Source organism: Cervus canadensis, chromosome X (assembly GCF_019320065.1).
Source record: "Cervus canadensis isolate Bull #8, Minnesota chromosome X, ASM1932006v1, whole genome shotgun sequence".
NCBI lineage: Eukaryota > Metazoa > Chordata > Mammalia > Artiodactyla > Cervidae > Cervus > Cervus canadensis.
Window position 1 is genome coordinate 129,870,674 of NC_057419.1, and position 26,124 is coordinate 129,896,797.

Consider the following 26,124-nt stretch of genomic DNA (forward strand, 5'->3'; position numbering starts at 1 on the left):
CCTCCGCCCCTTGCGGAAGGAGCCGAAGGCGGAGCGGGGCGCCGAAGTGGGACGGCCTAGCGCTCGGGCCTCTCCGGAAAGAGCCGAACCGCGCTCGGAAGAGGAGGGCTCCTTCGTCTTCGGCGTCTCGCCCCCGCGCGGTGCCCTCTGTCGGCGGCGTGAGGCAGCTGTGGCAGCGGTGGCGGCGGGAGGCGGTAGCCGCGTCGACGTTGACCAAGACTGGAGCGACGTTTAAAGAAGGAGCCGAATCGCCGCAGAGTCCGGCTTCTGACTGTTGGAGGATTCCCACCCTTCCGCGCGGGCCGACGACGAGAAGCGGCGGCGCCGGGAAGCAGGTGAGGAACCGGCTGCGACCCGGGAGGGGGCGAGGGAGCGCGCCGGCTTCCTCCGTCTCTGGGCCGCGCCTGCCTTCGCTTTCTCCTCACTTGAACCAGGAAGCGGCGGAGTCGGAGGCTCCGCTCCTCCGGCCCTTTTCTTTGTGTGGGCTCGGGAGCGAAGGAGGGGACGAACCGGGAGGGCCGCGGCGCGGTCCCCTCCGCCGTCAGGGGCCGTCAGGGCCCGGGGTAGGCCCGGAGCTTGGGGAGCCCACCGCGGAGAACCACTCGGCGTTTTCCACGGCCCTCGCCTGCCTTTTTGCGCCAGTTCCCCCTCCTCACCCCGACTTTGATTTAGAGCTTTTCGGCCAGGCCCATCCTCCCCTTCCCAGGGCATAACAATGCCGCCTGCTTGGCCACATCCCCTCCCAACACCCCACCCTCCGCTTCGCCACCTTCTACTTTCTCTGGCCGGCCGCCTCGCCCGACTACCCCCGCCCTGACCGTGCTGGCCGGCCTTCCATCTGTATTTGCAAGAAACTGCTTTTCCACGTGAATCCGGGTTGAAAAACTCGGTTGCAGCCGGCCGGGTGCGAATGGGGAAGAAGGAGTGGACAGAGGGAGACGGGGTTCAGCTGCCGCGTTGTGGGAGCCGCGTGTAGGTTGTTTCACTCTCGCGGGTGGCGTCTCTCTTTTCCAACGTCACCTGCCCTCGGTCAAGGATTTGCCTCACGGGCGTGCAGAATGGCTTTTCCACGGTCAGGTCGCGGATCTGGGGTTGGGATGGGTTCAGACCGATTTGTGCTGATCCTGGGTCCACCTGGACGGGAAAGACAAAATGAAACCAAGTCCTGGTGTCACCTGGACTTATATATTGAAATTCTTGCCCCGTTGGGAAAACCCATTTGCAAAGGACAAAAATAGTGGAACTGTATTCAGAAAACCTGTCTATCCACTGAAAAGTGACTTGTGTCGAAATGCCCATATTTCGGAAGCGCTGGTAGCTGGCTCGCTGTCCAAAGGTCACCCTTTCTGATGAATGCCTTTATGGTAACCTGGAATTCCCTGGTACTGTTAACAAGTAATGCCTTATAACATGATGTTTTAAATCCTTGATTCCTAGACTTTTCTTATTTTTTTGTTTGTTTCTAAGCTATAATTTTGAAAAATTTAGAAGATATTTGAGACGCCCTGCCTTCCACATGTGTATAACTTAAGCACTGTGACAGTTGTACTATTTTGGTAACTCTAAAGGGAAAGAATATATACTAGCAATAGAAGTGTCTCTTTACCAAAAGGACTTATCAACTAATTTTTAATTATATATACATGTATCATTTTATGTATTTAAATTGTGCTGAAAATTGTTTAGAGGGTCGCACACAGCAGTACTATTTTTTGACATTCCCTCTCCTTTTCTAGAGTGATGTCTGGTCTGTTCCAGTAAGTTTATATCTTCATTTTCACTAATTCATTCTGTGTGAAGAAAATTCTCATATCAGTGCTCATAATTCTTTCCCAACAAAATGAAATGTTTTGTGTTTTCACGCAATTGAGCTTTAAGAAATGGTAAACTTTTCCCTTGTTTTGTTTTTCGCAATAGCATTTGTTGACTTCATTTGGTGCTCTAACATTCCATCTCTGGAGATTGTGGTGGGTAGACAGGTGAGGGGAAGAAGAAAAGAGGAGAGGGTAAGAAAGGTGTTTCATAGTTTATCCAGATGAAGCACCCCCATTAAAATAAGAACATAAAAACTAGAGGTAATAGTCACCAGTGTTTATGAATGCTGGTTCAGTCTGTGGCTGCAGGGAGTAGCTGTTGAATATGTTGTTAAAGATAAGTTTAACGTTTAGGAATCCTACCTATTTTGGACTTAGTATTGCACACATCAAGCTTTTCTGACACATCATTCATTTACAGGTGAAATAACTTTTTATGTGTTCACAATGAAGATTTTTCTTAAAGTGTTCAGTTAAAAATTAAACTCTTGAGAAAATCCAAAATTGGAACAAGAAAATTAACTTTAGTCTTTAAAAATTGCTTAGTGGTGATGCATGTATCTAAGATTCAAAGGAAGAGATTAGTGTTCAAATCTGTAGATCAGTTTAAAACTTGCTTGTCTCTTCTCAGGGGGAAGTCATGAGATTTGACATGTGGTCCAAAGAACAGTTATATACAAAAACCTGTAAGAACAGTTTATATAAAAACCAAAAAGTTACACCAAACTTCTGTTAAAACTCCAATAAACTATTTAATGATGCTGTAGCTAAAATTCTAAATAATGAAGTACTTGTGTTTTTCTTTCCTAATCACTCATCTCCCCTTCTCCCTTCTCTTACAGGCATGGAGAGTAGGAAACTGATTTCTGCTACAGACATTCAATACTCTGGCAGTCTGCTGAACTCCTTGAATGAGCAACGTGGCCATGGACTCTTCTGTGATGTTACTGTTATTGTGGAAGACCGAAAATTCCGAGCCCATAGGAACATTCTTTCAGCTTCTAGTACTTACTTCCATCAGCTCTTCTCAGTTGCTGGGCAAGTTGTTGAACTGAGCTTTATAAGAGCAGAGATCTTTGCAGAAATTCTCAATTATATCTATAGTTCTAAAATTGTTCGTGTTAGATCAGATTTACTTGATGAGTTAATTAAATCAGGGCAGTTATTAGGAGTTAAATTTATAGCAGAGCTTGGTGTCCCGCTGTCACAGGTTAAAAGCATCTCAGGTACAGCTCAGGATGGTAATGCAGAAACTTCACCTCCTGAAATACAAAAATCAAAAGATGAATCCCAAGAAAATGGGGCCACTATAATGCCAATTATAACAGAATCTTTTTCCTTGTCTGCTGAAGATTATGAGACAAAAAAGATCATTGTTACTGATTCAGATGATGACGACGATGATGTCATTTTCTGCTCTGAGATCCTGCCTGCAAAGGAGACTTTGCCAAGTACCAACACAGTGGCAGAGGTCCAGCCTAACCCAGGCTCTGTTGCTATTTCAGATGATGCACCTTGTGTGAGCAATAGCTCTCCCCCTTTAACAAACATCACACCTACTCAGAAACTTCCTACTTCTGTGAATCAGGCAACTCTGAGCCAGACACAGGGAAGTGAAAAATTGTTGGTGTCTTCGGCCCCAACACATCTGACTCCCAACATCATTTTGTTAAATCAGACACCAATTACTACACCACCAAATGTCAGTTCTTCACTTCCAAATCATATGTCTCCTTCAATCAATTTACTTGTACAGAATCAACAGCCACCAAACAGTGCTGTTTTACCAGGAAACAAGGCCAATGAAGAGGAGGAGGAGGAAATTATAGATGATGATGATGACACTATTAGCTCCAGTCCAGATTCTGCTGTCAGTAATACATCTTTGGTCCCACAGGCTGAGATCCCCCCAAATACCACTTTTGATGGATCGTTGATACAGAAGATGCAGATTCCTACACTTCTGCAAGAGCCAGTTTCCAATTCTTTAAAAATTTCAGATATAATTACGAGAAACACTAATGATCCAGGTTTAGGATCCAAACATCTAATGGAGGGTCAGAAGATTATTACTTTAGATACAGCTACTGAAATTGAAGGCTTGTCAACGGGTTGCAAGGTTTATGCAAATATTGGTGAAGATACTTATGATATAGTTATCCCTGTCAAAGATGACCCTGACGAAGGGGAGGCCAGACTTGGGAACGAGATACCAAAAACACCTAGCAGTGAGACGGCAAATAAACGTATGAAAGTTAAACATGATGATCACTATGAGTTAATAGTAGATGGAAGGGTCTATTATATCTGTATTGTATGCAAAAGGTCATATGTCTGCCTGACAAGCTTGCGGAGACATTTTAACATTCATTCTTGGGAGAAGAAGTATCCTTGCCGTTACTGTGAGAAGGTCTTTCCTCTGGCAGAATATCGCACGAAGCATGAAATTCATCACACAGGAGAGCGAAGGTATCAGTGTTTGGCCTGTGGCAAGTCTTTCATCAACTATCAGTTTATGTCTTCACACATAAAATCCGTTCATAGTCAAGATCCTTCTGGAGACTCGAAGCTTTATCGTTTACATCCATGCAGGTCTTTACAGATCAGACAATATGCATACCTCTCTGATAGGTCAGGCACTATGCCTGTAATGAAGGATGACGGTATTGGGTATAAGGTTGATGCTGGGAAAGAACCTCCAGTAGGGACCACATCTGCTCCTCAGAACAAGCCCATGACCTGGGAAGATATTTTTATTCAGCAGGAAAATGATTCCATTTTTAAACAGAATGTAACAGATGGCAGTACTGAGTTTGAATTTATAATACCAGAATCTTATTGAACTCCTTTGAAATATCAGAAAGTTTTGGTTTGGATTTAAGGGGCAGGGCTTTCAGAAGACCTGTAAAACAAAGGTGAAAACAAGTTCATTTGATCTGCCATGTCATCTGAAGGTAGTCTAGTTGGATTATTTGTTCATAATTTTTAGAAGCAAATTATTCTGAAAGTTTGAATAGAGGTTGAGAACTTCCCCCTCCCCCAAGTATCTGTTTATATAGTTAGCTTTCAGCACATTTAAAAGAGGCAAAAAGAAAAAAAAAGCTTGGAGAGATAGTTTCCTGAATAGAATTTGAATCAGTTTGAATGTTCTTTGAAAATAACTGGAGTTATTAGCATACCCTAGTATATCTTGCAACTTTCCCCTTCCGTGTTAGCACTTTACTGCTGAATTCTCAATTTTCTTATTATTGAGACTATAAATGTGTGTTGTGTCTTGTATATGGCATAAAGAGTAAATGAGAACTTCTAAAGTTGTCCTGGAAATTTTCAGAGTAAGTCTGCTTGGTTGTGTATTTTGCTAACCCAAATGGATAGCAGCCTCCTGCCTCCCACCCCTTATGAAAATAGCTGTGCAGACAAGTTTCTCATTTGAAGAATGAACGAGTTTTGGCTAATTAGAATTAAACTTCACTTTTATCACCATAGTCTCAAAAAGACTTTGGTGCCTGGACTACTGTATATATACCTTTGCAGTGTGGTTTCTATGGGCAAAAAAGAAATCTCTGTAATGCAGACAGGAAGAGATTAAAAGTTTTATCATATTTGCTTTAAATTCTGTGCTCTTATATGATAGAGACAGAGAATGGAAGTGAATGGAGATTTCCTTTTTGCTCATTATGGTTAAAGAATATTCCTATGAAATTTTCAAATTTTGAATCTGAACACCAAACTAATCTTTATGTATGCATCTTTATAAATGACAAATTTCATAAATGAGACTCCTACATATTTTGGGTGGGAGGCTACTGGCATGTATTTTTAAATGTTCATATTACTTAGAATCTCTAATAGGAAGTTTTTATTTGACATAGCTGAATCAGATATCTAGTATTTTCCTTTCAGCAAGACCTTTTAGGTTTTTACTCTTTAAATAAGTTCCATCCCATCTGCAAATTGCTGCAGTATTATAGCAATCAGAAGCTATACAAGGAAGTTAAATAGGCTTGTTGATTCCCATTTATCTTGAGAACAATAAATACCACCTTTCTCCCTTTTAAAATGACACATGTTTAAACACTTAGAAAATAAAGTCAAAACTTACTGAAGTGCCAGTACTAAAAGGGAAGCAGGTTGGAACAAATATATAGCCTAGCGTTTATAACAGGATTGACTTGTTGAACTTCTGTAAATTTTTGCAAAGGAAAAAAGATATGATTAGATACTGAAAAAGATTGTTGTGCATAGTTATTAGTCCTTTGTAACCTTGCTTAAGTATTTCTTAATTCAAGATAGATATTTTCTTTCTCCTTAACAATGTATTTTTGAAAATAGTCTATTTCTTGACTTTGAACTTAAAGCTTTAATCAGTTTCTCATGTATACGTCATCCTTCTGACAGTAAGCTAGACTTAAAGATAATGATTTCAGTATTTCTTAAGATGGTAACTGAGGGTATCAGGCATCAGTGTTTGCAGTAATACAAGGAGAAAGAAAAATAATACAATCCTTTGCTTACCGAGGGTTAGAATGATGTGCATCTTTTATGTTTTCCGTTCTGTGAGTTGAGACCTTAAGACCATTTTGTAAACTAATCCTTCGAAAATTTTTAAATTACCATACAGCTTAAGAGTCTGATCTCTGGAATTGCAATATCTGTTTCCTTTCTGTATATGTATTGATAACATTACTCTTTGACTATAGGGTGCACTCTGAAATGTTTTCAGTGGAAATCTGTTTGTTTCATTTATGCTGTTTCACCAGTTAGACATAATTCAACAAGTGTGAATGATACTTCCAGTCCTTTCAGACTTAACTGCTAACTTCCTGGATGGCTCAGATGGTAAAGAGTCTGTCTGCAGTGCGGAAGACTTGGGTTCTATCCCTGAATCAGGAAGATCCTCTGGAAAGGGAATGGCTACCCACTTCAGTATCTTGCCTGGGAAAGTCCATGAACAGAGGAGCCTGGCAGGCTACAGTCCATGGGGTTGCATAGAGTCAGTTACGACTGAACGACAAACACTTTCACTTTTTCAGTAAAACTTGGTTCTGCAAGGCCATTATGACAAACTAGGAATTCTATAATGGAAAACTATCCATTCTGAATTATCTTGATATAATTATTTGCTGCTGCTGTGCTCTGTCTAAGTTCTGAGTCTGAAATTTCAACTTTGCCTACTGAAGGTATCTTCTAGAGTTTTTTTGGGAGGAGGAAAACTGGAAAATTCACTTTAAATTGTATTTTTGCCAGAAGACTCTTACTTGAACATATGTCAGGGTCTTCAGTTTTTTTAGAAGTCTCTATATCCAAAGTTCAGAATCCATGTGGAATACTCTCTGGGAATTAAAACCCTTCACTCCCAGTGTTTATGGGGTTGGAAATCTGTAGCAAGATACTGTTCAAAACCTGTCATGGTGTTTGCCTATTTTATACTTAGTTTTCTGGCAATTGAACTATTTTTTTCATTCAAGTTGGCTTCAGATTTGCTCCTATGCTAAATTACCTATGAATATTCTGGATAGGAACTGTTTGAAATAGCAACTTATTCAAAGAGATGACAGAAAATGAAAGTGCTCAAACTAAGCAAAGATTTTTATATGCCATAGCAATCTTGAGAGATTCACTTTAAAATATATTTTGTCATTTTGCTGGTAATGATCCCCCACATAAAACCACTATGAGGAATTGATGCTGCATTTTTCCCATTGTACCAAAAAGATAAAGGTAAAAATGGTAAAAGTTTTTTGGATCATCAAGGTGTGCATACTCTAAAGAATTAAATACTAATTCAACAGCACTGGCTTTCTCACCTCTGTCAATCATATGAAACTTTTGTTCATTTCCACCCAGTGCTGTAGTGTTCATACTTGTACAGTCTTCCCTGTCATGACTTTAAGTTCTACTTTTCATTAACCGTTACCTGATATTAGTTCGTAGAGCTTCTTATGGCAAAAATAAAATGTTTTAATTCTGATTTTTGAGTGTCTTTTTTTTTTACAAGATGATCTTTCATTAATTATATAGACTATTACATTCTGTTGTTTTTCAATTTTTGTAGCAGGAGACTGAAACTATATTTCTGATGACAATATGACAGAATTTCCTGTTAGGTTTTATATGTTGGTTAATCGCATGCCCATTATATCTTGAACCATAATAGTCAGAAGTGAGTCAACTGCTGTCAGTTGCTTTAGAGCATTTGTGATACTTCTGTTGATTCCATGAAGACACATGTAAGCTGATAAGGAGGAGGATAGTTTTATTAATTTGAAACATCACAAAAGCAGTCTGGGTTTCCAACATGGCAGTGATACAGATTTTAAGCAACATCCAGTTTACACAGGTTCTGGATTAATATTTTAATTTTTCATGCCCAGTTCAATACTTTAAAGCAGAATTAGGAATAAAGCGGTAAATATTACAAAATGCAGTCAAGGTACATTTTGGAAATACAAATTCCTTCATTACAGCAAATGTTTTTTGCAAAAGAGTAAAGCAGCAAATATTAACTTTTCTAAGGTAACATGCAGTTCTTATAATTCAATGTAATAAAAAAAGAAGCTGCTAAAATTAAGTTACAAAATCTATACTGTTTCAAGTTATTTTGTAAAGTAAGAAAAATACATAGAAATGAGTCCTAGAATCTTAACACTTTAAGAAATGTGATAAATGTAGGATATACTGTGTAATGGTGCCTTTTAAAAAATTAAATACTCATACACGTTCAGTAAAGCAAAATGTAAAGTGTAAACAGCAAGAAATTTCATTGAGTATCACAAGTTGATATTTGTATAGTAAGTCAATTGGTTATTAGTCCCTTTTTGAAATCCAATAGAATTTTAATATGCTCAGAACAGTAGAAAATAATAGTGTTATATAACGCAAAAAGATAATTGTTCAGATTTGAAATTCAGATGAGACATCATTTGTGATGTCAAAAGTTAAACTGAATGTTTTGCAAACATTTACTGTGAACAGTGAGCGCACTTGTTGTGCCTTGAGAATTCTTGATGGCTGGGTGTCTACAAGGTAGATGGGAGCACCAGCATTTGCCTGCTACCTCTATTCCATCAAGTTGGGAGGTAGCGAAATTGGCTGGAAAATTTTCCTGTATATGTTCTGTCTAAAATACAATAGCCCTGTATTTTTTTTACAAGTGTAGGATTATCGATCTTCCTTTAAATCAATTCTCAGATTAACATAAGATCGCAATGAAAGTGTTCATTCTGAAGTGAAGGCATGGGTGCCAAAGTGTTAAATTCATCAGGTTGAGGTTTAAAGCTATGTATAATTAAAAGAACTGTACAAATACCTACCACAATGTGCCAGATGGATTTTAAATCTACAATAACACTTAAGAGTTTGTCAAGTTGACTACATTTGAGGTTTTGCAGACTTAAAGCGGCATTGTAACACTTCCATAATCTTGAACACTGTCACGATTGGTCTCAACAGAAAAAAGGACCAATTAGAGCAGTGGCATTAAAATACAGATGATTCTTTTGGGGTAGGGTGCAGGATACGTGCGGTTTGCTGGGGTTGAAGCACAATATTTGAAGATTAAATAGTCACAAAGATTAGTAACAGTTGATAACACGACCCAAGAACCTAATCTAGCATTTTTAAAACTCAGTTTTAACTGTAAGATTTCTATCTCCCACAGCAAATGCAACATGTAGTAAACCGCTGTTTTCCTAAGTTACCTGATGTATAACTGGGATCTACTTTAAACATCTCACATGCTGCTCTGTGTATGTCAGTGCTTCTTGAACAATCAATCCTGTTCCCCACTACTCGAAGGAATATTGCACTTTTCCCTTTGGGAGGTACCAATCACAAAAGCTGAGCTGAATGATCACAACAGCCATTTTTACAATACAGAGAAGAAAGGAGTAAGGGATATGGCCAGCTTTTTTCAGCATCAGACACAAGCAAACAAAATCTTAGCCAGAACTCTCTGCATTGGAACTACCGTGTAGCCCTGTCTTCTGGGAAATTTTCCTTAGGGACTGACTTTAGTGGGAGGGAAAGAGAGGGCCTCTAAGCCAGGCGCTTCAACTGAGGTGCTAGAGTGGCAATCTGCCAAGGGTGAGGATAACACTCCTTTTACACCAAGTGAAGCAGATGGCAACCACGCTTCTGCGGCCTACAGAGGTGGGGCCATAGAGTAATGCAGGCCCAGACCAGACACGCTTCTTGCTGAGATGGCTCCCCAGCCTCGCGCTGTCCTGCTCAGAACTGCTGGGCTCAGCCTGGCCACCACTCCTCTGCACTAATAACAAACTTCTTCCCTATCTTTCCCTAGCCTGGCAGGCCACTGTCAAACTTTATGAGTCACACTTTAAATTTTGTACCCTACACACTTCCACTAAAGCAGAAATACAAAAGCCACAATAATCTCAACAGCCAGCGGGCATTCCTCTTTAGGGGCTGTAAGGGGGTGGCTTCTCAAAAGGTGGATAGTAGGGTGGAGAGTAACGGGGTGGAGCACTCGAGGACCACATGTAGCTGGGCGAAGGCGAAGCAGACTGGGGCTCGTCAGAAAGTCCAGAGGGAGGGGAGGATGGAAAGACGCTGGAATGCTGTGCAATCAAAATAAAACATCAGTTTCCACCATGAGGTTGCAATTCCCCAACATTAGTCATTGTTTAAAAATGAATATGGACCCAGTGTGTTCCAGTTTGGAACAACCAAGAGCCCCTAAACCTTGCAGGGTTAATGAGGGCCATGAAATGGAACTGGTCCCACTTTCTCACTCAGGCTGCAAAGCTCAGGCAGAGATGCCTTGGAATCCTCTTTCCCAGCCTTTTGGACCTCTCATTCAGTCAGTTATCCTGTTGCTCCTACTTCTGTGTTATTTTGGGAGGGCTTCCCAGGTGGCTCAGTGGTAAAGAACCTGCCTGCCAATACAAGAGACATGGGTTTGATCCCTGGGTTGGGAAGATCTCCTGGAAAAGGAGATGGCAACCTACTCCAGTATTCTTGCCTGGGAAATCCCATGGACAGAGGAGCCTGGTGGGCTACAGTCCATGGGATCATAAGAGTTGGATATGACAGAGCAATGGAGCATGCATGGCACTTTGGGAAGGGAGAGAGATATGGGATAAAAAAATAAAATACCAGTGAATCAGCATGTTAGGAGTCAATCTGCCACTTCTCTTTCCCAGCCAGTGTATACCCTTGACCCTGAATTTCCTACTCAAGGAGAGTTGACCTGTTTTGTTCACTGCTCTCTCCCCCAGAGCTCAGAACAGTGATTGGCAAGTAGAAGTTGCTCAATCAATGTTGGATGAGTGGCTAAGACTTCAGTCACTCATAGAGCACAGAAGATGAACTTGGCATGTTTTTAGAAATAAAATCTGTTTTCAAAGGCTACAGTCACATCTTGTGCGTGGTGGAGCATGGCTGAGGCCTGAAGGCTGGAGGGGTCTCCAATAAGAGCAAACGTAAGCCAACGAATAGGGTATGTAGAACGGCAATTTTCTGTTGTGCCTTAGCTCTAGGAGGAACTGCTATATTTAAAAAAAAAGACCCACTTATACCAAAATTTCTCAAGAGTTCAAGTGCTGTTTGGGAAGGTCAATACCTTTACTTTGTTCTGCTGGCCAGAGTCAAAGTGGTTGACTGTTTAGTTGCTAAGTCATGTCTGACTCCTTGATACCCTAGGAACTGTAGCCCACCAGGCTCCTCTGTCCATGTGATTTCCCAGGCAAGAATACTAGAGTGGGTTGCCATTTCCTTCTCCAGGGGATCTTCCTGGATCAGAGGTCAAACTCATGTCTCCTGCTTGGCAGGCGGATTCTTTACACTGAGCTACCTGGGAAGCCCTGGAATCTAAGCTGATCATGTCATTTCCAGGCGTAGAACATTCTAGAGTCAGCCTTGCCAGGAGGTATCTGGAGCCTGAGACCAGTTGGCTGATTCTCCTTATCCCTAGTCCTGACCTCTGCACTCCTTAGAAAGGGGTATCCTGGTTTCTAGGTCTTGCTTTAGACATTGAAATCTCTGTCTCCTACCACATAATGTCAGGACTGATCCTCCCCCACCCCATCCACCCTTTTGATCTAAGAGAAGGAATGACAGGGTCATAGAAAGCCTTTAAAGACAAAAAAAAAAAAAAAAAAAAAAAAAAAAAACTTGAGGGACTTCCCTGGTTATGTGGTTAAGGCTTACAATGCTGTGGTTAATGCTTCCAATGCAGAGGGCACGGGTTTAAGCCCTGGTTGAGGAACTAAGATCTCACATGCTGCATGGTGCAGCAGAAAAAAAAAAAGATAAAAGAGCTTGAGGCAGTTGACTTGAGACAAGCCAGATTGCTTCCAAAAATCTCCAAATTTCTTCTCCCTCCAGGAAGAGATATGCTTCCTTTGACATTGGTCTCATGATCTCTCCTCTCTCTCCCTCCGCCTCTGTTGCTTTCACTGTCCTCTTAAACCAGAGAGGAAAGCAAAATTCCACCAGAGACAAGATCTCTGTGTCCAGAGATGTGACACTCTGCCTTTCTAAATCCCGCTCCAAAAAATAAATAAATAAATAAATAAATCCCGCTCCAGGATAGAGTCAGAAGGCCAGTTCTCTGCCCCCCAGACACAGAAGGGAAGGCAAGTTTCGAAGGTGGAGCTAAAGGCCATTCTGTCCTGAGAGGCAGTAACAGGCTGCTGGGGGCAGTTGTAGACTTTGATCCTAAGAGGGGGTGGTACGGCCACCTTGGGTTTTCACCTCTCAGTTTCCCGTGAAGTGAAAGTCGCTCAGTCGTGTCTGACTCTTTGCAACCCACATGGACTATAGTCCAGTGGAATTCTCCGGGCCAGAATACTGGAGTGTGTAGCCTTTCCCTTCTCCAGAGGATCTTCCCAACCCAGGGATCAAACCCAGGTCTCCCACACTGTGGGCAGATTCTTTACCAGCTGAGCCACAAGGGAAGCCCAAGAATACTGGAGTGGGTAGCCTATCCCTTCTCCAGGGGATCTTCCCCACCCAGGAATCAAACCGGGGTCTCCTGCATTGCAGGCAGATTCTTTACCAACTGAGCTACCAGAGAAGTTTCCCGTATAAGAAGGTATTTAGGGAGAAGGGGGTGGGATGCTTCTCACTGCCCTCTGATGATGCTGGAGTCTTAGGGATAAATGGCAGAGCGAGGGAGCTAACAGGCGGTAGTCCACACACACACACACCCCCCCCCCCGCCGCCCTTGGGATGGCGGGGTTGGAGGGGGTGGGCACCAGCATACAGTTTCCTAGCAACAGGCAGGCACCTTGGGAAAGCTTCGGCTTTGTTGCAGCTGGGGAGCAGGCCCCGTGCATTTTAGTTCCTGCCTAAGACTTGACTAACGGGACAGGACGGGCCACTCAGAAGAACAGAGCTTTGAATCCTTTCACACCACAAAGCATGAAAAGCATGAAAAGCATCTAAATAGCCTACTGCTGGGTTCCGAGCTTCCTGAGCTGCTTCTGAGAGGCTGGGGTGGCTTATCGCAGGGACAGAGGAGGTGGGAGCACCCTCGCAGACACTCCTCTCCCGCCTCAATCTGCCCCTCCCTGCCCCAGGCGGACCCACACTCTGCAAGACCCACGTGCATTTCTGTCACGTGTGCCTCTCTCTTTGAAAGCGCTGGGAGGCAGTGACTCCCTAAAGAGCCCTATAACTGGCCCGGTGATGAAGGTTACACCAGCAAAAGATGCTGTGTTCCAAGGGTAAAATCCAGGGCCTCTTGCTTCTTCGCATTCCCCCTCTGTTTCCACTTCCCTGGTGGCTCAGAGATTAAAGGGTCTGCCTGCAATGCAGGAGACCTGAGTTCGATCCCTGGGTCGGGAAGATCCCCTGGAGAAGGAAATGGCAACCCACTCCAGTATTCTTGCCTGGAGAATCCCATGGACCGTGGAGCCTGGTGGGCTACAGTCCATGGGGTTGCAAAGGGTCGGACACGACTGAGTGACTTCACTTTCACTTTCACTTTCTGTTTCCAGCCCAGAAAGCAAACCCAGGAGAGACAGAGAGAAGAGTGGAGCAAAGGGAGGGATCAGAAACGAGAGAGAGGAGAGGCAAGGAGAAGCTTGGCAGGAGAGGGGAAATAGAAGGCTGAGTGGCAGTGGCAGCCTTCTAAGGTTGTCAGTCACCTGCTCCACCTACCACCTCCCCCAAGACGGCCTCCACCCTCTCATTCAGTAGGCCCAGTTTATAATGGATCCTTTTCAGTGGCTACATCAAAACCTAGTGTACCTTTCTGTGATTTAATAAAGACCATCCACAGAGGCAGTGGCATTTTGCAAAGGCTCTTGTTTCAAGCTAAACTTGGTGATTCACCAAATGGACAGGACAGGGACATGATTAGAGTGAAGTAGGGGTTCTGGCCCAGTAGGTCAGACTGGAATCGTTAAGGGATTTACCCCAAAGTTTGTTGTTGTTTAGCCACTAAGTCGGAGTCTTTTTCAACCCCATGGACTGTAGCACTCCAGGCTCCTCTGTCCATGGGATTTCCCAGGCAAGAATACTGGAGTGGGTTGCCATTCCCTTCTCCAGGGGATCTTCCTGACCCAGGGATTGAATCCACATCTCCTGCATTGGGCGGGTGGATTCTTTACCACTGAGCCCCCAGGGAAGCGGACCCCAAAGCTACACAGGGTTGAATTTCCCAGCAGAAGTAGAAACTGATGTTTCATACCCTACAGGATATGGACTTCCTGGCTACCTGGAAGTGAGTGCAAGGTACAAGAGAAGTGAGTGCAGGAAGGTAAGCAAGGAGGCACTGACAGCCTTGGCTTCAGGTCCAATGTCTGCAAGAATCCTGTTTCTCCAAGCTCAGCCCTCATGACATCCTCAGGGCCACCTGACTAGATCCACGTCCTCGCTCCCATCTGACCACAAGAAATGCTTCCCAAGCTTCCTGGCTGGACAGCTACCCAACAAGGGTGTGACTTTGCAGGGTTAAAAGAACACCCTATAAATCTCATCAGCCTCAGGGGTAAAAAGGGAGAGAGAAGTCTTCAAAGTGACATAAATAGTTCTATTTGGAAATGATCAAATTGGGGAAATCATTCAGAACAAAGCCCAGAAAGGTCTATTTTCCTGCTATTATTTGGGCCCCCAATACAATCTAAGAGAATAATGGAGCTCTGGCTTTTGGATGTTGTTGTTAGGTCTGTGCTTCTGCTGTTTTTATTGTCAGAGCTGGTATGCATTTTGCTGACTGCTTTCCATTTATCTGGGAACACAGCAGATGGCCCTAATCTTCCTGGCTTTCTTGGGTAAAGACTGGTATTTCCTTGTACGAAACGATAAGGGACTGGAACTTGGTGAACAAAAGAAAGCTCCATTCAAACACTAAAATGAAATGCTATCTAAGTTCTAGAGGGAAACAAATACCACTTAAAAACATATCCCTTAGGGATCTCCCTGGTGGTCCAGTGGTTGAGAAACCACCTTCCAGTGCAGGGGACACAGGTTCGATCCCTGGTCAGGGAACTAAATTACCACATGCCAACATGCCACAGGGCAGTTAAGCCCATGTGACACATCTAGAGAAGCCCACACAGTAACTAGAGAAAGCCCACGCACCTCAACCAAGAGCCTGTGTGCTGCACTGGGGACCCAGTGAAGCCAAATAAATAAATCATATCCCTTAAAACCCACAACTTTAGAAAGTCTCCAAAAAGGAAATATAAAAGACAGCTTGAACCTCTGGAAAGAACCAGGAGAGGTATAAGAAGTGGCCCAGCAGTCCTTGGAGTGGGGAGCCATGTAATCACACGGTTAAGAGCGAGTCAAGAGAACCTTTCTGAGTAATGATTAGAAAGCCCATCATTTAACGCAGTAAAACATGGAAATATTCTGAAACTAACTGGGGAAAAGATCGATACTGTGCTCAGATTTACAGCTTCCCTCAAGAATCCCCCAAGCCAGTCTCTGGCCTCAGACAGACCTGGATATACATCCTTGTCCTCACTGCTGCCCCTGGGTATCCCCACTCAGGTCCTTAGACTGATCTCTTAATGCAGGGCCTAGGTCTCACTCAGACTTTACATCCATAGCTCCGAGTACAGTGTCTGGCACATGGGAACACTGACTGAACTGAAACCAACAGTCTGGGCCACCATTGGCATTGGGCAACCTTGTTTTCATGCCTGGGATGGTTTGGAATGAGTAATGATGGGCAGAAAGATAGCTCCATTACATAAACAGGGACTTCCTATCTTAAGAGTTTGCAGCACCCATTACTAAGGAGGTTACTGCTCCTACTCCAGAGGTTTGTTATAAAGTGAAAAGTCCAAAAACCGACCTAATCAATATAATTTACTTCCATATAAAAAAAAAATGGAAGCAGCCTCTTGGGAGCCATGCGTGGCCCCTCTAGCCCACGATGACTTTTGGCTATGGATGCCTCAAAGAATGGTGACCCTCTCATGCTAGGTTCAACGTCCCTGAATTCTCTTAAAGGATTCCTTTTTGCCCCTGTCACTACTGTAATTATCTATGCCCTTTCAGAGCATATTTGTGTTTTTTAGTCTATATTATTTGTTTGGGGAACAAGTTCCCTGAGTTGTCTACCTGTGAATACAGTAGGCTTTAAAACAAGTTCTAACACTTTCCCCCAAGCTTTAATGGATGCCTCCTTGTGCTGGTGCTATATTTTATGACAGTGAACAAGTCCACGTTCACACTATAGAGATGTATTCCTACTGCGGTATAGAGTCCTAGACCTGCCCATACAGTGTCTAAATCAAACCAAAGTACACTTTACTCAACTAAATGGGGAGGGTTTTCAGTTTCAATTATTTTGTTAATCTGAGGCAGAAACTAGGTTTTCCAAGGGCTCTGTTTTTCTAAACTGGCTGGTTAATTGGAAGCACCCCCAAACAGTCATGCTTTTATGTCCCCTTGGAACATTCAGGACTCTTAGTCAATAGAATGAAATTCATTATGGGTTTGCCTCCTTTCAAAGGCATTTCCCTGGTCCCCAAATCCTGAATTAACCAGATTCGAGTGGAATCCCACTCTTCTGTGGTCTGGGGTTTATAATCACTGTAAATGCCTAAAAGACCATTTCTTTTGTTTTCCTGAAGTGTCTATTTCAGCGCTCTGCCCACGTACAATGAATTCCCTTTAATGAAGTGCCTTTTGGGTTCTGTTTTTCTGTGCTTCATCTTAGCTCAAAAGGAAAATGGGAAAGTGCAAATTTGGTAACACTATTTCTGACCCACATGATAACAAGGCAAAAAAAATTAAAAAGGAAGGGAGAAGGGTGTTATAAAAAATATTTTCTCGGTATAGGCCCAGTTAGGAAGTCTAGAAAAAAAGAAGGGACTGCTTTCTCAGTACAGATTTGAATCAAACCCTTGTGTGACTCAGCATGTCCTTGTGCTATGTAACAGGACTAGACAAGCCCCTTCCTGTGGCAGAGAAATGGAAAAAGCCACCATTGGACAGGAGTCTGTGGTGACGTACTCATGAGTACCTCACGGGAGGTCAACGCCACTTGGGACATCTGAATCCTATCTCCTTCTCTCCCTGTTTTGTCCATCATTCTTCTGCATCTCCTCTTGTGTCTTTCCCCATCATTGCCTGCCTATTCAGTCCTTAAGCTTCGCAGGTACCCACAGGCTGTGAGATGGAGAGCCTGGCTACCTCATATAGATTAGGAAGGATCCATAATTATGGAGAGAATAAGAGAGGATGAGCGAGAGCAAGGGTAACAGAAAGTTCTTTTTTCTCTCAAAACATACCTGAAAGTCATAAGCAGAATAAGGCGGCAGGTGAGGAGGGCTATGGTAGTAGGTATTGTAGGATGCCACTTGAGGACGAGCATAGTAAGAAACAGTTGGATGGGCATTTTCAACAGAACAGTTCAGTGCTGGGAGAGTTGGGTTCTGTAAAATCAAAAACAATATAAATGTTCATCACTAACAGAATGGTTAAATAAACCATGGGATATCCATACCACAGAATACTATGGAGCTGTTGATAAACGATGACGTGCACCTATAGTTAGTGACAGGGAAGTTGTCCAGAATATATTTGTAAACATAAAAAACAAAAACAGGGCTTCCATGGTACTTCAGTGGTTAAGAATCTGCCTGCCAATGCAGGGGATGCAGGTTTGTTCCCTGGTCCGAGAGGATCCCACATGCCACGAGATGACTAAGCCCAGATGCCACAACTGCTGAGCCTGAGAGCCCAGAGCCCAGCCTCTGCAACAAGAGAAGCCATGGCAATGAGAAGCCCACACACCACAACGAAGAGTAGCCCCTGCTCACTGCAACTAGATAAAGCCTGCATGCAGTCAAAAATGAAATTTAAAAACAATGTTTAAGAAAGCAAGCCACTGACAAAACTATGGAGACAATAAAAGATCACTGGTTGTCAGGGGTTGGGATTGGGAAGAAGGATGAACAGGAAGAACGCAGAGGCTACTTAGGGCAGTGAAAACACTGTTTGCTGCCAGAATGATGGATATATGTCATTATACACCTGTCCGATAGAACTCATTTGTCCAATACATTTGTCCAATATTCTATGTCCCATAGAATTACAACACCAAGAGTGGGCCCTAAGGTAAACTATGGACCTTGGGTAATTATGATGCGTCAATATAGACTCATCCTTGCTAACAAATGTACCACTCTGTGGGGGATGTTGATAACGGGGGAGGCTGTGTGTCGGGGAAGAAAGTTTATGGGAAATCTCTGTACCTTCATCTCAGTTTTGTTGTGAATCTAAAACTGCTCTAAAAAGAAAATCTTTTAAAAAGTCACCATGTTCTATTACTATAGCATAATCTCAGTTTATGTAAAGACCCAAACAATTATATATGAATATACACTTGTCAATGAAATTAATCTGGAAAGATTCACAACAAACTGTTAGCTACGGCTGTCTCTGGGGAGGGCAGTGGTATTAGGAAGTAAATGGGGACTCTTTACTCTTAATTATAAAGCCAAAGTTTTCACAACTACTATGTATCACTTGTGTCATTTCCCCACACTGACTATTTTGAAAAATTCAAACCAATAGTTGAAATCTTTGACTTTCAAAAACACAAATGAAAAAAAAATTGAGAACCTCCCCCCAATACAAAATGTCAAAGCAACAAGACTACTGCTCTCACTGTGACAAAAATATGATCAATCATGAAGAGTTTGTAAAAACTGTAAGGATTCTTGCAGATTCCAACCTCGCTAAGGAGCTCGCAGGCACACATGAAACTATTCACTTCGCCTCAGCCCTGTGGGCTGGAGGCAAAACCCTAGCACTGAAACCAAGAAAGACCAAGTACAGTATATTGATACCCCCCCCCCACACACACACACATTTTTGGGAAAATAAAACAATGCAGAAAGAATTGAATACTCTTTTTATAACATGGTGGTGTGTGTAGCCCTTCAAGGGTTAAAGCCAATCTTGTCTAGGATGGGAGTCCAGATTTCAATAAGGCCAAAACACTGCTAGAGGAAGTCACCACTGCTCATGAGTTCCCAAGCAGGACTGGGCTTTGTACCTTATGAGTGCCACATGGCTCAAGGTGTGGGAGAAATGTCCTTTCCATGGTCCATGTCATTGATACCCCCTCTGTTCCTGCGTGTAATCTAGAGCTGTCCACAAAGTCCACGTGTCTTGTTTCTGTTATGTATCTACTTTGCGTTAACGGCGAGCAGAAGCTTCCTCTCAAGTGATGAAAATGTGTGGGCAGGCTTTGGCAATGGCACAGGCAACCATGTTGGGGTGTTGGCAGAGGAAACTCCCATAGAGCAAGTTTCAACACAGTCTGTTGCTCTCTTCCTTGGAGTGGGTTACTGTTTACATCTCTAGGAGGTTTGAAGAGCTACAAACCTCAGTCATTATGATGCTGCTCACAGACAACCACAGAAATGTTTCTCAGCCTCTCTCATGTGTGGGAGAGGGCTGAGGTCTTGACCATTCCAAAGGCTGGCTCACACTACAGAAGCAGTGATCAGCAATGCCCTTACCTCTCCACCAGGATTCCAAGAAGAAATGTCACCCCTGAGGAAGTCCCAGAAATCATGTTCCCTCAGCCTTGTGCCAGTTAAAACCACACCCTCCAACTCTTGCAAAACGAAACCAGCTCTTCTATGCAAAGAGAGGGCTTCCCAGGTGGCTCAGTGGTAAAGAACCCGCCTGCCAGTGCAGGAGACGCAAGGGACTCAGGTTCAATCCCTGGGTCGGGAAGATCTCCTAGAGGAGGAAATGACAACCCACTCCAGTGTTCTTGCCTGGAGAATCCCATGGACAGAGGAGCCTGGCAGGCAACAGTCCGTAGGGTCACAAAGAGTGGGACACGACTGAGCACACACACACACAACCACAGAGAAGCAATCGGGGAATATAAACTATCTAGAGAAGGTTTTGTGTGTGTAGCAAGGCTGGGGGTGCAGGATCCTCTTTGAAAGGAAGTTGAATATTATAGAGAAAGAAACACATGGGGGAAAATGAAATAAGCACAGGAGAGCCACAGATGAAAGGTGCGGAGGATGTAGAGAAAATGGACAAGGTACCAAGAGAGGTTGAGAGTGTCAAGGGGGGTGAAGTTGGGAGTGGGGCAGGGAAGGAGCAAAAGGGATTGCCCCAGAGCATGGTCTGGTTACAGTTTTAAATCCATAATTCTGCTTTTACAATAAATCTGGGCTCTGTTTCTATTCATGTGTGTATATAGTAATGTGTGTTTCTGTACCAATAATTCTGGGGCTTAAGTTATGGGATCTCCACTTCTGATGAGTAGCATTCTGAGCTCCAGTGAAACAGTGATTCACAAGCACAGGCAATGTGCTGTGCTGTGCTAAGCTGCCTCAGTTGTAGCTGACTCTCTGCGACCCCATGGACTGTAGCCCACCAGGCTCCTCCGTCCATGGGATTCTCCAGACAAGAATACTGGAGTGGGTAGCCATTTCCTCCTCCAGGCATAGGAAATAGTCAAATCCATCTCGCCCAGACAGAACTGAGTCCCTTCAAAGACAATGATTGTGGACTTTGGAAAGAAGACCACTTTGATTTCTCCCTACTTTATACCAGAGACACTAGCAAAAACTGGCAAGATATTATTAGTTCTTATGATTCATCTCAAGTTCTCATATCTTTGAGCCACAAACACTGTGGTCATCCAACATTTCTTCAAGATCCTTGGCACCAAGCCCCTCTGGTCAGGGAATGAAGACGTCCTTTTTCCTTTCAGGCTCCCACAACTCTGGAAACAGTGCTCCGAGCTGATCCCATTGAAGGCTGCCAGCTCACAGCCTTTGGCTCCTGGCCTCACTCCTCAGGAATGCCTTTCATCAGCCAGCACCCCTGGGCCTCCCTGAGGCCCCCAAGGCATTCTACTCAGGGTGGAGACACATCATCATGAGGCACTAAGCACGTTTGGACGTAGGCCAAGGATTTTCTGGTTGATGTTCCAGGATTTTCTACACCATGTCTCATTTTCATAAAGCGATCAAAACTATGGTTCCTCTTTGGTGCCCTGTCATAGTATATAGCTCATACTTGCTCTCTCCTGTCATGAATCAAATCTCCTGCCTCTGCTCTTTGCCTTCATCTTTTGTTTTCCCCACTGGCCCTCTATTGGGTTCCCAGGCTTGGCACTGGATGAGGCTCAGGTCTTCCCTCACTCTCCTCATTTCTCAGAGAAGCTCCCAACAGTTGGAAACAACTGGCCTTTAATTTTTAAAATTAAAGAAACTAAACAAAGGAGGTGATGTCTGTTAAAACACGTATGGAACCAGAAAGGGCTGGCCAAATGCTCCTCAGGGGAAGCTGGGATGGAGCAGTGGGAGCAAAGGCTCTGGCATTTGACACACCTGGGTTCCACTCCCAGCTCTGCTATTTAGCCCAGGGCAGGTCACTTGACTTCCTGTGGGCCTGTTTCCTCAACCGTTAATGGTGGGAGTAATACTTCATGAGGTGGTAGTAGTGGGGGAGGAGCGGAGAAAGGAATTGTGCAACAGCCCTTTATAGAGAGTAAAGGAGCCATTACTGCCACCTCTCAGGACAGACTGTCAACAAACCCCTAACTCCCCTAGAGATCAAAGGTCACAGTGAAATGAACAGTCCACATGGTAAACCTGAAACTAATATGCTATAGTAAAGTCAACTATACCTCAACAATTTTTTTAAAAGAGTTCAGAAATAAATCTATACATCAACGGTCAACTGAGTTGTGACAGGGGTCCTTGCAGGAGCCCCACAGAGCCTAGCAGGTGGCCGCCAGTCACTCTGTGCCTCAGGGTGCTTGGCTGTCCATGTCTCAGAGCTCAGAGAAAATTCAGAGAACCCTTAACACCCATCGGATGTCCCATCTCAACTCGCCAACCCCAACCAGAAGCTTCGCTTATAGTCAGAGCGGCTCAGAGTCGACACAAGACCACTGCTTTCATCTGTCCCCTGGGGAAAACTCTACTTGGTGCTCCGTGGTGACCTAAATGGGAAGGAAATCCAAAAAAAGAGGGGATATATGTATATGTATAGCTGATTCACTTTGCTGTACAGTAGAAAGTAACACAACCTCGTAAAGAAACTATACTCCAACACAAGTTTTAAAGAAAAGGACAAAGTGCACTGTTTTCTCCAAAGAAGCCCCAATTCAGAAACAGCTTTTCTGAAGAAGCTTTCTCATGCCGAAGCTCCCTCAGGCTCGAACTGAGAGGACAGCCTTCTCCCTCCAAGCTGCCCCCCACCCTAGCCCCATGCCTCCACCAGGCTTAGGGCTTGAGCTCTCCTGAGTGGGAGAAGGGGTGTGGAAATAATGAATGCGTGTGTGCATGTGTGTTCAGTCACAACTGCTCTTCGCGACCCCATGACCTGTAGCCCACCAGGCTCCTCTGTCCATGGAGTTCTCCAGGCAAGAATACTGGAGTGGGTTGCCATGCCCTCCTCCAGGGGATCTTCCCGGCCCAGGGATCAAATCTGCATTTCTTGCATCTTCTGCCTTGGCAGGTGGATTCTTTATCACTGAACCACCTGGGAAGCCTCATGTGTAATAGAGGGAGGGAAATAAGACAGACAGACAGGCTAGGTAGGAGCAGGGAAGACTTTCTCTGGCCATAGGGTCAACAGCAGGAACACTCAATACTACCAGTCAGCCCGGTTCTGCTGGGAAGTTGTTGCCACAAACTACAGTTTTTTTTCTCTTCTGTGGTCCTATTCCACTTTCAGTTTCCATTACTCATCCTTTTGACGATCCAGGCCCAAACTACAAACTGACTTTCAGCCGCCAGTTCCTCAGCCACGCCCCAAATGGGACAGAAACCGCCAAGGGCCTAGGGGTTATCTGTGTCATTTCTGGGGTCAAGGGAAGCCCTTTTTAGGCACAAAATAATTTCCTAGACATGGGTGGGACATTCCTTTAAAGCAACCCTACTCAACCATGGGGCTTCCCTGGTGACTCAGCAGTAAAGACTCCGTCTGCAATGCAAGAGATGCTCAGGAGAAGTGGCTTCAATCACTGGGTTGGGAAGATCCTCTGGAAGAGGGCATGGCAACCCACTCCAGTATTCTTGCCTGGAGAATCCCCATGGACAGAGGAGCCTGGCGGGCTACAGTCCATGAGGTCGCCAAGAGTCAGACACAACTGAGTGACAGAGCATGCACGCAGTGTAGCCACAGACTGGAATCACCGGGAGGGCTTTTTTAAAAGTACTGCTGCCTGAGCTTCAATTTAGACCCATTAAATTGGCATTCTGGAGGAGTGGCCCAGGCCGGCAGGTTTTTTAAAGCACCTCAGGTGATTGTATTCTAATAGGAGGCCAGGTTGAGAACCAGAGCTCTAAAGCTATTATCTCTATAATTAGAGATCAAGGTTTATTAAATAAGCAAACAAAAGCTTTAAAAGCAAAAGAGGGAAGGCCCCCAGGACTATGGAGGACCTACTGGGTGCTGAGCCCTGAGGTGCATATTCACACCCACATGAATATGGACAAGCAGCTCAGCCTGAGGCTGGGCTTTCACTTTCACTCTTTCTGGAGAAACTGCAGGAGGAAATTCCTGGGGAGGGGGAGACAGCCATACTTCTTACCTGTAGCTAAAAACGTCTTTCCTTCCAGCTCTCCCAAAGTCTGTAACAGGGAAAACTACCCCCAAAAGATTTTCTACTAAAAGTGTGTGTGGGTTGAGTGGGGGTAATGACAGGCTATGTTTACATAACCAGCATGAACCCCACCCGTCCCCAGAATGTGCATCAAAAACACAGGCAATGTCTCATGTTAACAAGACATGTTTGCAGGCTGAGGACATGACCTGGCTCCTTTGACTTAAGATGTTTGAAGGCAGCTACATTTTTTTTCCTTTGGCTGTGCCACATGCCATGTGGCTTGTAGAACCTCACTTCCTGGACCAGGGACTGAACCGGTGCCCTGGGCAGTGAAAGCGTGGAGTTCTAATCACTGGACCGCCAGGAAATCCCGCCCTCCCCGCCCCCGCAAGGCAGCTACATTCTTGAAGCAATGGTTTCTGTTCCTCCCTTCAAAACGTGGGTCCCCATGGCCCCCACCCGCTGAGCCTTGCCCCACCCTTTACAGGAAGAGGGGCCTCTGTAGAAATTTGAAGTTACTTCCTTCCTTCCTTACCATGTCCTTAAAGCCGCCCAGGACAGCGGCAGTGATGATGCCCAGGAAGAGGCCAACGATGTTGAGGATGGTGGCAGACCAGAGCAGGTGGTAGAGGTGGATGATATCCTGGCAGCTGCTGACGTCGATGTACTCGTAGTAGCCACCGGTGATCTCTACCCGGCTGGAAGGGGAGAAGGGCACCCAGTCAGTCACCAAGGAGCAGGCTGTCCCCCAGGGCTTTGGCTACCATGCAGCCCAGTGAAAAGACAGGGGGTCACGTGCGACACTATCATAACAGACATGGAAGCCAAGAATGCACTTGGGGATCAAGATAGTATAATGAATCAAAGTGTCACTGCTGTTTATCCCCATCCCCCAAACCCCTCCTATCTGCCAGAGAAATACTTGTTAACATTGCTAATATTAATCCTAGATGGCAATTATTAATACCTGCTGTGTGCAGGCACGGGGCTAAGCATTTTACAGACGTGGATACATCACATCTGCACTTCTATGGCAGCTCCTAGTCAACAGGTGTCTATTAAAATTAAGTTAAAAATTCAGTTCTTCCGTCTCACTAGGCACACGTTAAATGCTCAGCAGCCACACTTTTAAAGGTCATGCTAGTGGCTGGTTACTATACTGGACAGAGCATTTCTGTCATCACAGAAAGTTCTATTAGGCAGCACTGTGAATGCTTATAATATTTAAGACGTAAGTATTAGCCCCCATTCCCATTTTACAGATGAAGAAACTGAAGCACAGAGATATTAAGAACTTCCTCAAATTGTAAGTGGTAGAGCTGGGATCTGAATTCAGGCTTCAGTGATTTCGGTATTTCCTTTCTCAAAACAAAACGAAATGCCAACAATGTCCCAATAAAGTACTAAAGCTGAGTTCCTGCACAAAATCTGAATAGCACCTCCTCACAGAGACCTTCCCTGACCACTCTGTCCAAAGATAATCCCCCATCCAGTTCCGTCAGTCTCTAGCCCACTACTTGCTATGAACTGAATTGTGTCCCCCTCTGAAACTCATATATTGAAACCCTAATTTCCAAAGTGACTGTATTTGGAGAAGGGCTTTTTAGGAGATAATAAATTAAGATTAGATCATAAGGTCTAAGGTATAGGATACTGTTACGTGCTCAGTTGTGTCTGACTCTTTGCAACCCCATGAACTGCAGCCCACCAGGTTCCTCTGTCCATGGAATTCTCCAGGCAAGAATACTGGAGTGGGTTGCCATTCCCTTCTCTAGGAGATTTTCCTGACCCAGGGATCAAATCTGAGTCTCTTGCATTTCCTGCATTGGCAGGTGGGTTCTTTACTACTTAGTGCCACCTGGGAAGCCCTTAAAGTCTAAGGGCGGGGCCCTAATCCGATGGGATTGGAGGCTTTTACAAAAAGAGGAAGAGAAATCTCTCCACACATTTAAACACACTGAGGAAAGGTGTTACCTGTTAAATTAATTAAACAAAAGTTCCTGTCTTCCTGGCTGTTGCAAATTATTTTACAACTTGGCCACTGGAATCAATCATGAATCTCAAACACTGTGATTTTTAAACTTACAACCGAACACCCTGGCATCAGGATGGTTGTTACATGCGACTCTCCTGCTATAAGAACACCAAAAATGAAAAAAAAAACAAAAAACAAAAAACTAAAGGTTAACCTCCAAAATGAATCAGGGAGAGATTATTCACACAAGACTTTTAAACTTCACAGATGAATTATCTTAGAATTCTTTAAAACCAGTGTATCTGTAA

General features: G+C 44.1%; 2 protein-coding genes across 3 annotated transcripts in view; one reads left to right on the top strand and one right to left on the bottom strand.

Moving 5' to 3' along the window:
- Positions 1–49: 49 nt before the first annotated feature.
- Positions 50–7,785, top strand: ZBTB33 (zinc finger and BTB domain containing 33). Its single transcript, XM_043458708.1, has 2 exons — positions 50–335; positions 2,657–7,785. Exon 2 carries the CDS (start codon positions 2,659–2,661, stop codon positions 4,654–4,656), a length of 1,998 nt encoding a protein of 665 aa, XP_043314643.1. The 5' UTR covers positions 50–335; positions 2,657–2,658; the 3' UTR covers positions 4,657–7,785.
- Positions 7,786–8,045: 260 nt separating this feature from the next.
- The window catches only part of TMEM255A (transmembrane protein 255A), a 49,651-nt gene continuing 31,572 nt past the window's right edge, over positions 8,046–26,124 (bottom strand). For both annotated transcript variants that reach the window (XM_043458710.1, XM_043458709.1), the window contains 3 exons: positions 24,377–24,539; positions 17,531–17,674; positions 8,046–10,393 (listed from right to left, as the gene is read on the bottom strand). In XM_043458710.1, the coding sequence (XP_043314645.1) occupies positions 10,235–10,393; positions 17,531–17,674; positions 24,377–24,539 (466 nt within the window). In that variant the 3' untranslated portion in view covers positions 8,046–10,234. The remainder of the gene's footprint in view (positions 10,394–17,530; positions 17,675–24,376; positions 24,540–26,124) is intronic.